We start from the raw sequence: 18,106 nt of genomic DNA, 5'->3' as shown, positions 1-18,106 counted from the left end.
GTGTTAGGGGCCCTACACATATGTTGAACATACCTGCCCTTGCTTGTGTAATGGTTGAATGGTCAAATAGTCTATCAATTTTGGGTAGTCCCACCATGGACTACCCTCTGTGTAAAGTAGACTTATCAGATCAACAGTGTTACTCCTACTGGTAATATCCTGCCTGCGGTGTGAGTAGCAGTGCTTTGCTCACTCCTGCCCAGCTTGATATAACATACACTGACAGTGCTGTATAATACTGGGGTTGCTGTTGATTCCCTTCTCATTCCTTTTGTATGCTTTATTGTTGCATCATTCTTTCTTCATAGATATATATATGTATATATATATATATATATATATATATATATATATATGTGTGTGTGTGTGTGTGTGTGTGTGTGTGTATTATATATCTGTACATACTTATATACATTTCCTATGCTGGGCACTGCTTAGACCCGCGACTTGCTTACTGGTACTTATATGTGATTACTGCTGCTTATTTGTGCTTACACCTGCTTACTAGTGCCTTATTCATAATGCCAGTGCAACTTTGCTTGAATTATATTTAAATTAAATATCTCATACGATACTCTTATGTTGGTTTTACAGCAAAACAACATTCATTCCACATGGAAAATGATATGTGCTATTTTTGGGCTCGAACTATAAATGCCTGCTCATTAGGCGGATGCTCTAAACACTACACTATTGACATTTACATTGATTCCGCATGTTTTTCTCTATTTGAATGAATTTGATGTAAGCCACGCGCAGGGCAGCAACACACAAATACGATGTGCTTTGCTTACACCTTCGATATTGCAGCAATTCAAATGTGTTATAGGGACACGGGGAATCTAATTGTGAAAGTTCTAGGAACAGGGCTCAACATTCCACTGCATGCTTGTGTGTTTACTACTTCGATTTTATTTCACTGTTCGTTGACAGTCTTCATAGTTTCATAGTATAGTACTAGGCTATCTGCCCTGGGGCATTTGTAAGCCTAGCCATAGTAATGTGGCTTTTGCCACCCCATGAAATGGTACAAAAATGTACAGAATAAATCTAGAATACTGTGCCTCTGTCTAGTAGTGACACAATGAAGGTCCCCTTATATAATAGAATTAGTTTACTGTGCCCCTGTCTAGCAGTGACACAGATGTGCTCCCATCCACTCATCAAAGCCTCTGGTTATGAATCTATCCCTCCAGCATGTCCTATTCATACTTGTGCCGAGGTTTAAGTCTTTAGCTCGTGGTCCTGATGGATTTGGATTTTGAGGTGGAGCATGTCCATCAGATCCTGATTGGGCAGAGATCACCTCTGAGCAGGATGCTACTGAATAGAGCTGAAGTTTCTTAGTCTGGCAGAATAAGACATATGTTGGAGACCCTTGATCCTTTTGGTGAGGTACTTTTGTGGTCTCTCCAGCTGTTGCAAATGCCGGGTGAGCATACCAAATGGGGCATTGTGCTCAATCATGGGTCTGATGAGGGAGGAATATTACAATGACATCCTTGGATCTGGATGTGAATCCTTCATGATGAGGTGCAAGGTAGAATATTTTCTAACCACTTTCCCTAGGTCTCTGATTCTGTACTCAGTGGGTTGCTGTCTATGTGATAATTTGAGGGTACTTTGTTTTTCCAAAAGGATGACTATACATTTTTGGCATTTAGTTGTCCATTTCAGTGAGGCCTTTTGTAGGATGTGTGTGTCTACTGGTGTATCGACTATGGCACCTAGTTTGCAGTCATCAGCCACAGCCATCCCATGTTAGAAATAAGGTCCCAGGACAGATCCCTGTAAGACACCACTTGTGACTGGCTTTGAGTCTGACATTGCTCCAGCGATTTTAACTTTATGGGTTCTGTCCTTTAGCCAGCTGTTTAGCTTATCTATGATGCCTGAGTGGAAGTCCAGGTATTGAAACACTGAATTACTGACTTACTATATCAATGGCAAATATTCAAATTCAGTAAATAAAGAAAATCAACTGGCCCCATTTTTTAATTTTTATCTATATATATATATATATATATATTTCTCGGCCTCTGGTTAGGGGTCGGCCAGTGGAACTCCCTCGGTCCCAATGACGGCAGTTGTTTTTTATGGTGACCGGTTGCAAGCGATGCTCAACCATCAACGAAGGCAGCCCATTCAACGATGTCTTCAAACGCCCCCCAAGCTCGGAATGAGAGCCTCTCTGCTGTGGGGCAACAATGCTACCACTGGCATCCCACTGCGGAATATATATATATATATATATATATATATATATATATATATATATATATATATATATATGTGTGTGTGTGTGTGTGTGTGTGATATATATTTATATATGTGTGTATATATATATATATATATATATATACACACATATATATATATATATATATATGCTAACAACATATGGGTCTATGGGTGTCTGCATATGTATATATTTATATGTGGGTATGTATATGTATTCTGTCTCTGATGTCGCTGTGAGTAGATATACACACACACACATATATACATCTACATCTGGTTATTCTGTTCCTTGCCATATAGATTACACTTTGCTGCAGTGGGACGCCTCTGCCCAATGAACACATTTGCTTACATCCCTGGGCTGTCCATACAGGCCCACATCAGCCAACACCTGCACACCTAGACCCATAAGTAGCTACCCATAGTTCCCCCACCCGCACCTCCTCTACAGCACCTTTCCTTACTCTGGGTCCTGGTCGGTTCTGAACACACCACTACACGCTGCCCTCCCTCCACTTCATGGGACCCATGTCATACAATTGTCTCGACCCATGGGTCATCAGGCATTCCACCCTTCGGGTATGTATACACCACAGCAAGAATGGTCGGTGTATCACCTTCTTTTGGTTTTGGCAATTTTTGGAGTCTCCCGCAAGAGACGCAACTGTCTGTGCTCCAAGATTAGATTTCACAGGTGCACAGTGTACCCCCCCGGTTGCATCCTGCCTGTGCTCTGGGAAGCCGTGGACTATTTACATTGTTTGTGGGTTTGTGTGTATGTTTCCCATGTCCAGCTGGGGGGGCGGTGGAAGGTCATGCTATGTGTTTCATGTTTCTTGCTTGGGCCCCTCAATTCCATTAGCATAGCCTGTGAACATATGTCATTCTTGTGTGCTGTTTCTATCCTAGCTGTATAACTGTGCACACACACACACACACACACACACATATATATATATATATATATATATATATATATATATATATGTGTGTGTGTGTGTGTGTGTGTGTATGTGTGTGTGTATTTGTATATGTCTGCAACTATATATATATATATATATATATATATTTATATATATATATATATATATATGTGTGTTTATATGTATGTATATTTATATATATATATATATATATGTGTGTGTGTGTGTGTGTGTATGTATGTATATATATATATATATATATATATATATATATATATATATATATATATATATATATATATATATATATATATATATATATATATATATATATATATATATATATATATAGATATATATATATATATTTATAGATATATATATATGTGTGTCTGTAAAGCAATGCACTTACACATGCTTACTGGTGTTTATATATGCTTAAACCTGCTTACTAGTGCCTTATTCATTATGACACTGACACTTCGCTCCAGTTAACTTTTAATTGTTATTTTTCAGGTTATACGGCAGACAGATTTCGCAATATGTTCATGTACAGATTACCGATGGTAAATGGTATGTGATGCAGTGGGATTCGGTACTGGAATGTCTGTTTGTTAGGCAGTTACTCTATCCAATACACTATTGCTGTGCTGCTTCATTTGCATATATACCCATATACCCATGGCTCCTGGTTCCCCGAACACACACCCCAACACCTCCCTAGCACTGCAGTCATCCATTCTCCAGTTGGATTTGCGGTGTATCCACACCACTACACATTGGCCACTCCCTACTCCTATAGGCCCATCCCATCAGTTGACTCACTCCACGTATCCTCAGAGCTTCCAAACTTTTAGTCCACAAACATTGGTGACATGAGCAACTAAAAGAAGACTATTGGCAATTTTTGGGTTGCCCAGATGGGACACGCATGTGTTTATATCAAGATTAGACTCTATACTTTATTATATCCATCCTTACTCCCGTTAACATGACACTACAATATATTAATAAGTATGACTTTGTGGTAATGCACAAGTTACACGAGAGCCTACTTATGTATGTGTTCAGCGTATTTCTTTTACAAATAGACCGGTTTAGTAATTGGCGTTGCCAGGAATGATTACATGTTTGGGAAAGTCGTCATATTTGATTATTTACAGCACAGCACTGACTTCAGACATTGTACACACTTCTGCGTTTTAGCGGTTTCATCCCTTCCCTCTTATGCACAACCTATTATTCTATCTACTGTCGAGGTTTGTAAGGGCACATTCATGTTATTTATGTCTGCAAATGGAATAAATGTGTTACAGAGAATGTACTTCTACATATTGATGTCTGCATGTGTGTATGCATATATACTTATAACGAACTCACTGACCTCCACAGGGTGGTCCAATTAGAACCAGCCCATCCAACCCTGGCATGCTTGGCTCCATAATTTCATACCCATAGTTCCTCCACCCCACCCATGTTCAACATACACACATACCATCCATTGTCCACTTGTTATTACAGCCATGACATACCTCCACACATTGCCGTTTCCCGAGCATTAGGGACCCTACACATATGTTGAACATACCTGCCCTTGCTTGTGTAATGGTTGAATGGTCAAATAGTCTATCAATTTTTGGGTAGTCCCACCATGGACTACCCTCTGTGTGTAAAGTAGACTTATCAGATCAACAGTGTTACTCCTACTGGTAATATCCTGCCTGCGGTGTGAGTAGCAGTGCTTTGCTCACTCCTGCCCAGCTTGATATAACATACACTGACAGTGCTGTATAATACTGGGGTTGCTGTTGATTCCCTTCTCATTCCTTTTGTATGCTTTATTGTTGCATCATTCTTTCTTCATAGATATATATATGTATATATATATATATATATATATATATATATATATATATGTGTGTGTGTGTGTGTGTGTGTGTGTGTGTGTGTGTATATTATATATCTGTACATACTTATATACATTTCCTATGTGGGCACTGCTTAGACCCGTGCAAGCGCACTCGGACTTGCTTACTGGTACTTATATGTGATTACTGCTGCTTATTTGTGCTTACACCTGCTTACTAGTGCCTTATTCATAATGCCAGTGCAACTTTGCTTGAATTATATTTAAATTAAATATCTCATACGATACTCTTATGTTGGTTTTACAGCAAAACAACATTCATTCCACATGGAAAATGATATGTGCTATTTTTGGGCTCGAACTATAAATGCCTGCTCATTAGGCGGATGCTCTAAACACTACACTATTGACATTTACATTGATTCCGCATGTTTTTCTCTATTTGAATGAATTTGATGTGTAAGCTACGCTTGGCGGAGGGCAGCAACACACAAATACGATGTGCTTTGCTTACACCTTCGATATTGCAGCAATTCAAATGTGTTATAGGGACACGGGGAATCTAATTGTGAAAGTTCTAGGAACAGGGCTCAACATTCCACTGCATGCTTGTGTGTTTACTACTTCGATTTTATTTCACTGTTCGTTGACAGTCTTCATAGTTTCATAGTATAGTACTAGGCTATCTGCCCTGGGGCATTTGTAAGCCTAGCCATAGTAATGTGGCTTTTGCCACCCCATGAAATGGGCAAAAAAATGTACAGAATAAATCTAGAATACTGTGCCTCTGTCTAGTAGTGACACAATGAAGGTCCCCTTATATAATAGAATTTTACTGTGCCCTGTCTAGCAGTGACACAGATGTGACCCTGGGTAAACTTACGATCTCCCATCCACTCATCAAGATTTCTCTTAAAGAGAGTCAGTGAGGGGCTCTGCCTAATACTGGGATCCTGTTCCAAAGCATGGGAAGCCTTTGGGTTATGAAGCTATCCCTCCAGCATGTCCCATTCTTACTTGTGCCGAGGTTTAAGTCTTTAGTTCTCGTGGTCCTGATGGATTTGGATTTTTGAGGTGGAGCATGTCCATCAGATCCTGATTGGACATGACCTTGTGTCAGGCAGAGATCACCTCTGAGCAGGCGGTATGCTACTGAATAGAGCTGAAGTTTCTTTAGTCTGGCAGAATAAGACATATGTTGGAGACCCTTGATCCTTTTGGTGAGGTACTTTGTGGTCTCTCCAGCTGTTGCAAATGCCGGGTGAGGTACATACCAAATGGGGCATTGTACTCAATCATGGGTCTGATGAGGGAGGAATATAGGGGTACAATGACATCCTTGGATCTGGATGTGAATCCTTCATGATGAGGTGTGCAAGGTAGAATATTTTCTAACCACTTTGGCAGTGTCAAATGAGAGGTCGCTGTCTACTTGGGTCCCTAGGTCTCTGATTACTTTTTCTGTACTCAGTGGGTTGCTGTCTATGTGATAATTTGAGGGTACTTTGTTTTTTCCAAAAGGGATGACTATACATTTTTTGGCATTTAGTTTAAGGCCGTGACTACGGCACCAGTTGTCCATTTCAGTGAGGCCTTTTTGTAGGATGTGTGTGTCTACTGGTGTATCGACTATGGCACCTAGTTTGCAGTCATCTGCGAACTTTGTCAGCCACAGCCATCCCATGTTTGCTTTAACATCTGAGAAATAAATGCGGAACAAGAGGGGTCCCAGGACAGATCCCTGTAAGACACCACTTGTGACTGGCTTTGAGTCTGACATTGCTCCAGCGATTTTAACTTTATGGGTTCTGTCCTTTAGCCAGTTTGCAACCCATCTAGTGACATAAGGGTTTACTTTTAAGCTGTTTAGCTTATCTATGATGCCTGAGTGGGGTATTGTGTCGAAGGCCTTAGCCAAGTCCAGGTATGCTATATAGACTGCTTTGCCCTCATCAATGGCTCTAGTGACTATTTCGAAAAAGTCAACCAGATTTAAAAGGCAGGATCTGCCCTTTACAAAGCCGAACTGGGTGGGGTCAAGTGAAACACTGAATTACTGACTTACTATTAGGGTCGGGCTCTACTAGTAGGCATAGTAGGTTTTGCAACTGTCGGGACATGTTTACACCTCCGTAGAGCACTTGTACACACCTCCTGTACTAGCACACGTTTCCTGCACACATCGAGGGTGTGGCGGCACGCCCTCATACATATTCATATGATGCTGCTGCACCATCTGTAGTGAGTATGATCGGCGCAAGGCTAAAACCATCCTTGTGCCGAGCTTCTTGAATCCCAGGGATGGTCTTATAATATAGTATAGCAGGAAGTGTATTCTGTTTTGAAACTGTTAAATAATACATATGTGCATTTATAATTATTGTTGCTTTGTATTGATTTTAGATTATTAAAGAGACACAGTGTACACTTCTTGAGAATACTTTTACTCTATGTTAAGTATTTTGTAGTGTAATACTATATTATGAATGTTTTACTATAAGTAAATAATCAATATTGGAGAGAAATAAAGCTTTTACCTTTTTTCCTTTGTGGATTATGGAAACGGTGAAATTTCTCTATAGCGGAATTGAATATGAAACAGATGGCATTGTAATAATAGAAAAAAACAGAAATTAAGAAATGATTTGTCTTTTTTTTTTTTCTTTTTCTTGTCCGCTATTTTCCAGTTGTTATTCTTTGCTTGATGCTTTAGTGAAAAAAATAGAGCAGTCCATTTCTTCAGAATGATCTATAATGTTGCTGCTTGTTAGATATGTGACAGCGGAATCTAATGTATCAATGGTTTTGGTACTATCTTGAAAAACCTTGCAGGAAACAAAAGATGAACTTTAAAATGTTTCTTTTTCAGTTCCTTGATCAATGGCAAATATTCCTTTCTTCTTGTATTCACTGCAGATGAATAGTCATTGTCAAATCTTATGATGTTGTCATTAAATTTAATAGGAGAGTTAGCCCATGCTGTTTTCAATACCAGTTCCTTGTCTTGCAAAGAAAGCAAGCATACAATTATAGACCTTGGTTTAGAATTTACCTTTTTAAAAACTGAAGAAGATGCCAGTGATCTTTGGGCTCTTTCAATTGCAAAAGAAAGGGAATCTTGTAGGTTTAAGATATTAGGTAGCCAAGATATAAGGAAGTTTATCGTGCTGTTCCCCTTCTGTCTTTTCTGGCAAGCCATAAATACAAAGATTATTTCTTCTTGATCTATTTTCTAGATAATCAGTTCTACTGAGTAAAGAAGTGTTTTGTTTTAAGAGAAATTCCACTTGAAGCTCTTGTTTACTTCCTCTGCCCTCCAGGTAATTTAAAGAGTCTTCCATAATCTGGTTACTATGTTGCATAATCATTTCTTTCAACAGTTCCATTTGCTTTGTACTCTCTTCTTTAAAAGAATCCAGTTTACTGTCCAGTTTATCCATTTTTATAGATAAATCATTCATAGTGGAAAGTAAGGTTTGAAATTATTTTTTCATTGGCTAGTCCTGTACACTGCTTTTGGAGTAACTCATGCTGAGGAGGTAACAGTGCCCTTTCTGAGAAAAGTTTGACAGAAATTTCAGCAAATAAAGAAAAAAGTCCCAAAATATTCTTCCAGAGACTTTAAGAAATATAAATCCACAGGACTGATGGATCAACTGGCCCCGTTTTTAAAATTTTCTATCAGAACTGAATATTCAATAGCAGAGCTAAGGGAAAGTGCTGTTAACCAGCCACCATCTTGGCCATGCCCCCTCCCCATGTGTGTCAGAAGTATTTGTTTTTGAACAATTTGAACTGGATGTACAAACTACTTTCTTGTTTTTTGGCAATTCTAGTTTTCAGCAGCTTGCTTTTTGGCCTTAGCCTTTGTTATGTGTCCAGTGTGTTAACATAGCCACTGACGACCCTGTGTTTGTCATCCTCTTTTCGTCATTGTTTATAATGCTCACTGCTGTTTCTCACTTTGTCGCATTACCATCTGTACTTCTATTATATACAAATGTGCTGCTTTGTTTGTTAATACCCCTTCCCTTGAATATTGTTATAATGTCATGTCATACTTCTTACATATGTTTCTCACTCATCTTATCGGTGCTGTCCATGTGTTGTTGCTACCTGCTCGTACAGCACTAATTTTGTTTCTGTACGGTATATGTAAACAGTGCCAGTAAAGATAACGAAAGTCTGTCGTGCATTCACTGAAGACCTGCACTGATGGGTATAGGGTTTACAGACACATAAACAAGTTACAGCCCAGAACAGGTTCTACAAAACTGGGACATTTTTACTTAGAACAACTCTCCGGCATTTAATATATGTTTACTTAAAAAGCCACATTTAATGCAACTGGCAAACTATTTTTATACACTTTGCATTTGAAGATCAGATCAGATCCCCATAGAAAAGAATAGAATCACTAATAGCCAAACTGGTGAAGTTAGCATAATTCATTCTTATAAATCCCTGAATTTCTCTTCTTGACTCACTCCAGACCAGAATTCAAATTGTGCTCATGCTATAGACCAGTCATGAACTACCAATGCATTTCTATGAGAAGAAGCGACCAACAGAGCCATAATGAGTCTTTCTAGATTCAACATTTAAAAATAGATGTTTCCCATTGGTTTTCATCCTGGGCATGAGTTAAGACTGTAGGGGTGACACTCCAAGCTATCTGTATCACTGTTAAAATGCTGGTAATACCATACCCTTTAAGAAAACTGAAAGGCCAACAACAAAGCACATGAAGTAGAACTTTATTACATAATATAGGGATAGGACATAATCCCTCCAATAGCCAGGAATGGGATGGAATGTCTACTGTTATGATGACTACCTCATGGTTCTGTACTCTATTGCTTCTTCCATTCCTGTGAGTTCAAAGCCTTATATTTGGTAAAACAGCAAACCCTGCATCCACAGTTAGCATAAGGTACCCCCAACATTACATGAGGGATTGCCTGGGCAAAAACTCCCATTGTCTAAGACTGGTAATTAGGCTCATACTACCTAGTCAACAAATGGAGTAAAGGCCAAGTTCCGGACATGCAAATCTCTTCCACTGAAGCCCCCCTAAAGAAAATTGTAGCTAACTGGACCACAGTAAGCATCTGCAAAGGTTTATCACTCTGAATGTAACAAAAACAAATGCAGAATGTAAACTATTTAGAAAGAGTTTCTTCCAACAGGAACATCCATATTGGTTGGAGCAAATGACCCAAATAACTGATATCATTTTCTAAAACTAAATGTCCTGTCACTGTAAAATTGTGGCTGTCACTTCAGACCTATCTAATGGAATATCCTGTCTCTGACACTCTGTGAATGATCTTAAAAGGAGAACAAATGAACTTTTTCATTTGAAACTATTTCAGCAGTAACCCTTTACATGAAGGAGGAGTTGCTAGCCATAGTCACCCTTTCATTATGAAGCTCAGTTTAAGGACTGCAGCTCATTAACACCTGCAACTGTTTAAGCCTCGTTGATGAGGTAGACAACAAGAAAATAGTTATATGAGGAAAAACTCTCACTTTCCAACATCACAAGCTGAAATGGTGATTTGTCTAAAGTGCAAACAAAATTCACATCACATTCTGGAGCAAATTATCTCTATGGAGGCTTAAAATGTAGTATCTGTTTGGGAACACTTACCCAGTAAGAACACAAGCTAAGAAAATTTCCCAAGACAAGAAAGGTGACAGTGTTGAACAGTAAACCATGACAGAGGAAACTCAGCTATAAAATGTGTGAAATAGTTTAATACTCTGGACAAATCATGTCAACCAACTGCAAAGACCTTATTTTTGTCACTAGTGAAGGAACTTGTCCACTGAGGTGACTAGAATATCTTTCAACGTACAAACTCTTACTCATGTCCACAGAACACAATTCCCTACAAAAATGTAAGGTTTCAACAAGTGTTTTTGCAGTCATCATGTTATTTAGTCCATTATTTTTTAACTACTCTACCTCGAAGCAGAAGCATAATGCAGGCCTCCCTATGTCTCCAAATGTTAAGAGCAATATTCTTCGTGCAAATTCATAGGTAAGTACTAGATTGGCTGCCCTTGCATGCCATTTTAAACCTAGACAGTTTGCCTTTTTGTGCTCAAATTAACCTGTCCAATCTGTTTATCAATTGGCCTTACCCATCCCGTGGTCATTAATTATACATTACTCCTGATGAGAATAACTGGGATCATACCACAGATAATCTAAGGGGACCCCCTATGCATGGGATAAAGCATTTAGAGGCTGCCTCTGTCCATTAGTTATACAGGGGGCAATCCTGGAGTACATTTTCTGTTTCCCATCCATAGATCCATGTTTCGTTTGAATATGAGGAGGAATGAGGTTTGCTTTATGTGGATGGGGAGACTGCACTTTACTTCTGAGACAAACTCTGTCCTGTAATTCCTCCACAGCATAATCCATAACCCACAAGTATAGGAGACATGAACATGCTTTGACACCTGACTGTCCTTCCTCCTGTCAATCTTCTTTTCCAGAGGCAAGCCCAACTTAGGGAAACAGAATGACATTGTGATGTAGGCCCATTAGGGAAAGGCAAAAGAGAACAAGTTAGCTTCCCTCCATAAGAATGGACTTGCCACCAACTCACTTTCTGGGCACCTTCTTGTCACTAAAGCAGACCCCACCTCTGTGAACTCTTGGAACTTGTAGTTTTCTTCATGCTCCCTAGTGATCTATCTTTTTGAAGATGCCTGCCTCATAAAGCCATGACCCTGAAAGAAGTCACCCAGTGCTGATCATGGTTATTGAAAAATATAAACCTCCTGCCATTACCCTGACTGAAGAATATAACATGCACTATAAACAGTAAACTCTTATTTTATTTTCTTTCTTCTCCAATTCAACAGGCATTCACTGCCTTCCTGCAGAGAATACCTGCCTATATATGTTTACTAATTTGTATAGTATCATTCTTTGAATCAGGTTTATCTTCCAGCCATGCTTATCTCCTGCACATTGCTAACTTAAAACCAGAAAAGGTTGTGTGGCAGGCACAGTTATACATATGACAAATCAAACCAACAAATCAAGTGCCAATGTTATCTTCATTCTCCATGAACAACTCCCCTGATGTTGTTACTTCTTGGATCACATTACTCAGTTACTTAGTCATATGACAGACCGGCTATAATGCTCAGAATGTTTATACACTCTGCAGGGTACATTAACTTTGATAGCATGTCAAACCTTATCACGGGGAAAAAAAGAAAAACACTGATACTCTTATCATCTTATTGCACCTGCCAGCTACCAGGGCAACCTGCTCAAGAAAAGGGCTAACTTTTAAAATAATCATGTGACAGCACAATATTTTTCAGATCACTAATCTCCATATGTGTTACATCTAAATTCTGGAATACAGGCTAGTTGATATCCTCAAATTGATTATTCTGTGGTTGGTTCTAAGTACAGCTGTCATTTTGATAAGTTTCCTGGCTTCCTGTGCAATGAATCTATGGGCAGGCATATTGCTGAAGTTGAGACTGAGGAAGGGAGGAATAGATAAATTCTTCTTCTCCCTTTTGAAGAGCAGGTTCTTTCTCATGGCTAATAGTCAAGAGAAGTGGAAGCTGATGCTATGCTTGTCTGGATTAAAGTGTCCACCTCTGGTAGAGATGTCCACCCTTTAACTTTATCAAGGCAGTACATTTCATCTGCAGAAGAACGTGTTAGTTACAGACATTATATATCACGTATATTCTATTATACATTTATCATCAATCCAACATTACATACATTGATCAGTTCCTGCCTTCCCTTAAACCTCAGTCCTCTTGCTAAACATTATTCTGCATGTATTGTTCCCTCAATTTCCATTTATTTGTCTATGCAGTTTACTATACCCTTTCCTAAAGATGCCACTTCCTCTTCTTTTGTCTCTGTTACAATATCCACTGCATTGTGTACAGTACAGTTGGTTTAGATTCTGATTTCTATTTTCTAGTAATTCTTTTTGTCAGCCACCAGAATTAAATATAATAAGGTCTTACTACATCTAGGCAATTTAGATCCTGTATCCCAGCTCAAAAAATAATTTCCTTAGTTATACCAATTCACTAACCCATTAATTCTGACAGAGAAATTTGTAGGGAATTTTTAGTCTGCCAAGTCATTACACTCCCAAAATATATGTTTCCAGTTACCTTTTTCTACATCACACCTCCAACATTTTTCATCTACCTGAGGAAAAAGTCTTTGTAGTCAGCTTAGGTTATAAAAACACCTATGCAAACACTTCTAAGTACAAATCCTATATCGTCTAGACTTTGCTGCATGTTTGGGAGCCATACATATGACCTCACATTTTTTCCATGAGAATTGCTTACCCAGCCTCTCCTCCCAATCTTTTGTAACCTACACTGATTGATTTCCTAAAGTTATCATGCACTATTTTATATGCCTTACTAAATATCCATTTTTTAACAGCAAATTCTGTTCTTGATCCAACTAAAAACTCTACCAAACCAGGTCTTTCACTTAGGATGCCCCTATCCCTTTCTCTTCGCCCATACTGTGATATCAGTCAATGACAGGGAAGGCAGACTTTAGCCTGCAGTCTAAATATATTCTTCACCTCTTCCCATTGTATTACCTTTCCCGCTCCTATTTGGTCCAAATACCTTTGTTCCTTTGCCAGCTTTCTCCAGTAAATTCTAGCCCCTCTTGCCTATTCTGTGTACCTGTAATTGCTATCATACTTGTCAGAATTTCCTGTTTTGTGTTGGCTTACTTCTTAGAATACTTTCTGCTACTTTATGAATATAATATCTGTGGCTGTTGTTATTCTCCTTAAGGATCTGCATCCAAAATACCACTGCCTCCTTATTTCTTGAACTGCCGCCCCCACTGTCATCATCCCTTTCCACTTTGAATTGTACCTTTCAGCTTGTGTTATGTGTATCAGCCTTAACTGTAAATCTCTAAAATATCCCTTCAAATCAGGTAATTCTAAACCACCTCGTTCTTCTGTTGAAGGATCAGCTTGTCCCACTTGACCATTGCCCTCTACCCCTCCCAGATAAAATCTTTTGAGTGTTTGTTAATCACTGTCCACAAGTTCTGCTCTGGTTGATAAAAATATGGCTAACCTGTATATAAAACTAAAGGGACTTTTCCAAAGCTTTCTTGTCAGAGATATTTAAGCCAAAGAATAAAAACATCACACAGATGAACCATTCAGTAAAAACTGCAAGATAGACCCACCCAAGCTAGAGTCTTCTCTCTGTAATACCTTAAACGTTCAGAAGTAGACCACTTAAGGACATAACATTGTTTCAACTATATGGCTTCTAAATACACATGACATTTTACGTTTTACGTTTATATCTCATGTTCCTCAACTACAGGTGATTTAAGGTATTACAGTGAAGATCCTAGCTTGACTGGATCTCATCAGAAATTTCTGAAATTCTGAAAATGGGGAAGGTACGAGAACACGGCCAACCTTCCTATAAGCATTTCTACTTAAAAGATTCCAAATGTAACACCATTCATTCTAAACATCAGTGTAGCTAACAGGTTGTAGCCTAACTCTGCATGGACAGGTTTCTGGTGATTTCCTCTACATCTTGTAAAGATATCTCTGATCCCTATTCTGTACTCTCTGCGGTAATCAAACAAAAGTTCTCATTGTTTATATAGGGATCAGTACAGGATAGTACATTATTCAGTACCTGTTCAACTGCAGAAGTCCAGCAGACTCTTACTTAATTGCTTCCTTGTCATTGTGTACAAGTCAAAAAGGTGCTACAGAGATAAATTTAGATGTAAAATTGCACAGAGTTCTTTGTTGCAAGCCCTCCTGCACAACAAAAGGTTATTAGCACACCTTTATCCAACACAAATCTACAACAAAGACAGACTCAGCAGTTAAGAATCCTGGTAATGCCTGGTGCCTCTCTACTCTGTCTACATGAGCAGCCATAAAACTAGCAGTCAGAAATCATTGTTATGCTACAATAGGGAGACCCAAGACCCAGAATGTATTCTGTTTCATAAATCATGCAGGCAGCCTTACAATGCATTTTTACTTTGCTTTTGCCTTCATACACCAGAGTGCAGCAGGTATATAATGCAAAACATGTATAATAAACAACACTAAGGTGACATTTTTCTACTAAGCAAAGGACTGAAAAATTCCACAGGTGGGTCTTGAAACTAAACAGACTGTACTATGACACATTTTGTTTTTATATCAGAGACATCCTTCACCATAATGCCTATCTGACCCAGCAAGCTGAGGCTGTGGTGAGGGATGTAAAGTCATTGCTGAACGTTCCTGTAGCCAAGACTATGTCACATGTAGGTGCCCCTACTAAGATGTGAGGATTTGGTGGGACAGAAGTGGGAAAAGCATCACCAGTGATAGCTGAAGGAAAACTGCTACTCAAGCTGCATGTACAGATGCTTTCCAATATTTTATTTCATTTCTTTTCTTGTTTGCAGCCAGACTCAACCATTAATTGTTTCAGAATATAACACAAACTGTCATCAATTCTAGATGGTTTATGTCTTTTTTTTTCTCCCCTCAGGGACTGTGGAGCTGGAACATTTGTTAATTTTGCCTCTTTGGAGAGAGACGGGAAGTTGCCTTATAACTGGTATGTTTTCTAGCCACTGTTTTAACTCCAAGTAAGAATAACTCTTTCAGAAACATAATACAAAATTAGCATATATGCTTGATAACTGTGTGTTCTCTACCTTTTTCTAAGAACAGGTTTTGCAAATATACCTTGGTGTAAATCGGCATATATGGCATTCTGTGCACTAATTATCGTAACAGATGTGATTCTTTAATCAGCCTAATAAACTATCTTTTGTTCAGTTCAAAAAATCATTGCTCTTTTCCACCATATATTTAACTGCAGAATAAAAGTCTCAATATACATACATACACATAAACACACACACATTTTTTATATATATGTATGTATATAGATACACACACACACACACACACACACACACACACACACACACACACACACACACACACACACACACACACACATAGTATGTATGCTTGTTTACTGGAGTAGTGCACAGATCAGTACTGACCTGTTGCAGACACTGAACTAAAATATGTTAGTGCAGAGATTCCAATTTGCAGTCCCAATAGGAAACAATCTCAAAAAAAACTCAAAAGCTGTTGAAATTTGGTTTTAGAACTTTTGTTTTAATAAATGCAAAACTTCTTCAGATAAAACTGTAAGAATTCAAACACATTTGAAATGTAGCTCATATAACATCCTAGGTCACATGAGTACCAAGCCCTCTTTCATTCATTAAATTTAAAGCTATACCCCCCTATTAAAATCTTGACTGCCATAGCTTAAATTACATGGTATTCCATTGGTATTAAGCATTGCAAAAAGATGTCACCTAAACTTAGTTTAACATAAGCAACCATAGACAAATCATGAAAGGCATAATAAAAACATAAAAAGCATAAAAAACTTGCTCCCAAAATTTTGTGTTATTACACAACAAAAATATTCAAATATATTTAAAAAATATTCATATAGAGTCTTAGAGAGCAAAATATAATAACGAACAAAACTTAAAAATGAGAAATAGCCTACATTTTTTATTTTATCTTTTGATCGTTAAGTTCGGGACAGCTGTTAGCATGGAGATTGACTTGGCAAAATAGCTCATGTTTTTCTAGATACAGCTGCCATAGAAACCTACGTTCATTTTGTGTTATTTTCTCAATGATCACAAATTTGAAAAAAATGACGTGGAATGTATACACCATGTTTGGTTAAAGCATTTGTTCCCTTGTTAATTCTGATGTCACTTGTATGTTCCCAGATGTGATCTTTTAATTTATGTTCGGTTTTACAGATATAAAAAGCTGGACAATTTTGGCACAGAGCAGTATATACAACACCGCTAGTGAGACAGTTAAAGGAGCCTTTTAATTTGAAAGTCTGGTTACTGACCTTGAATGCTTCATGTACTGTTATAAATTTGGAAATAGAACAGAAGACTCATTTTGCCATTTTACAATTTTTGTGGCAAAACAATTCCCAGTACCAACACATTCCAATATTTTCTTTAAGTTACAGCCATGCTTATACATTATATTTGGCTTGTCACCCACCTTATTCAATGTATTTGTGTCCTCCCTTTGAACAGATTCCAGTACTTCTCCAAAATTCTCTTTATGTCCTGGCTATCCAAACTGTATGGAGTAGTAAAGACACCATTGTAGTTGAGGCTAGTAGAATGTATGCTCATATGCTCATACTCCCCCCCTGCTTCGATTATGGGAGAGGGGGAAAGAGGTGGCTCTACTGTGGAATGTTGAAGAGCAATATGTGTTATGCTGGGCTCATCTTGGATAACAGATACAAAAACTTTCCTCTCACATTTGTTGATGACTTCATACATCAACTCATTGACCAGACTAGATGGATAATCTCTAGCCAGGAATATGGTCCTGGTGTCTTTACATTCGTCAAAAAAATCTTTGAATTGTGATACCATGCATGCAGCTCTTACAAACTGACCCTTGACCACTGTACACTTTTGATGAAAGGGTTTGGAGCTGGAATAGTGTAAATAGGTATTCTCAAAAGTTTAAGCAGAACAAATACAAATATCAGCCCTTTCTGGTAAAGAAGTCCCAGTAAAGAAAATCAAAAAATCAATCCAGCAACACAGAGGGACTCCAAACTGACCGTTTTGGAGTCCCTCTGTCTTGCTGGATTCTCAAAAGTTTGTTTGCAGTGAATTTTAAATACAAATCTTTTTTGTTGGACATCCTTGGTCAAGGAGATGTACAAATAAGCAATAGTGGAAACGGTTTCAAAGGAAATCAGTTGTTTGGTTTAGGTACTTGAAGAATTGTTTAAGTCTCCTTACCATATAAGAAAAGTATCATCCAAATAGCGCATATACATTTTACAGAAGTTCATGTATTCTGACTTAAAAAAGTATTTTTCTTCCCATTTCAACATAACAATGTTTGCCACGAGCCCACCACATAAAGAACCCGTAGCAACCCCTGTGAATTGCAAGAAATACTCATGGTCA

At 38.2% G+C, this 18,106-nt stretch overlaps 1 protein-coding gene across 4 annotated transcripts in view; it reads left to right on the top strand.

The window, feature by feature from the left end:
* Nucleotides 1-18,106, top strand: part of PTPRO (protein tyrosine phosphatase receptor type O) — a 1,723,724-nt gene that overhangs the window by 1,319,762 nt on the left and 385,856 nt on the right. For all 4 annotated transcript variants that reach the window (XM_044088440.1, XM_044088442.1, XM_044088441.1 and 1 more), the window contains exon 16: nt 15,598-15,666. In XM_044088440.1, coding sequence (XP_043944375.1) covers nt 15,598-15,666 — 69 coding nt within the window. The remainder of the gene's footprint in view (nt 1-15,597; nt 15,667-18,106) is intronic.

The sequence above is a fragment of the Protopterus annectens genome, chromosome 11.part0 (genome assembly GCF_019279795.1).
Source record: "Protopterus annectens isolate FY-2018-M chromosome 11.part0, PAN1.0, whole genome shotgun sequence".
Classification (NCBI taxonomy): Eukaryota; Metazoa; Chordata; order Ceratodontiformes; family Protopteridae; genus Protopterus; species Protopterus annectens.
This window is presented reverse-complemented; position numbering and strand designations above follow the sequence as displayed.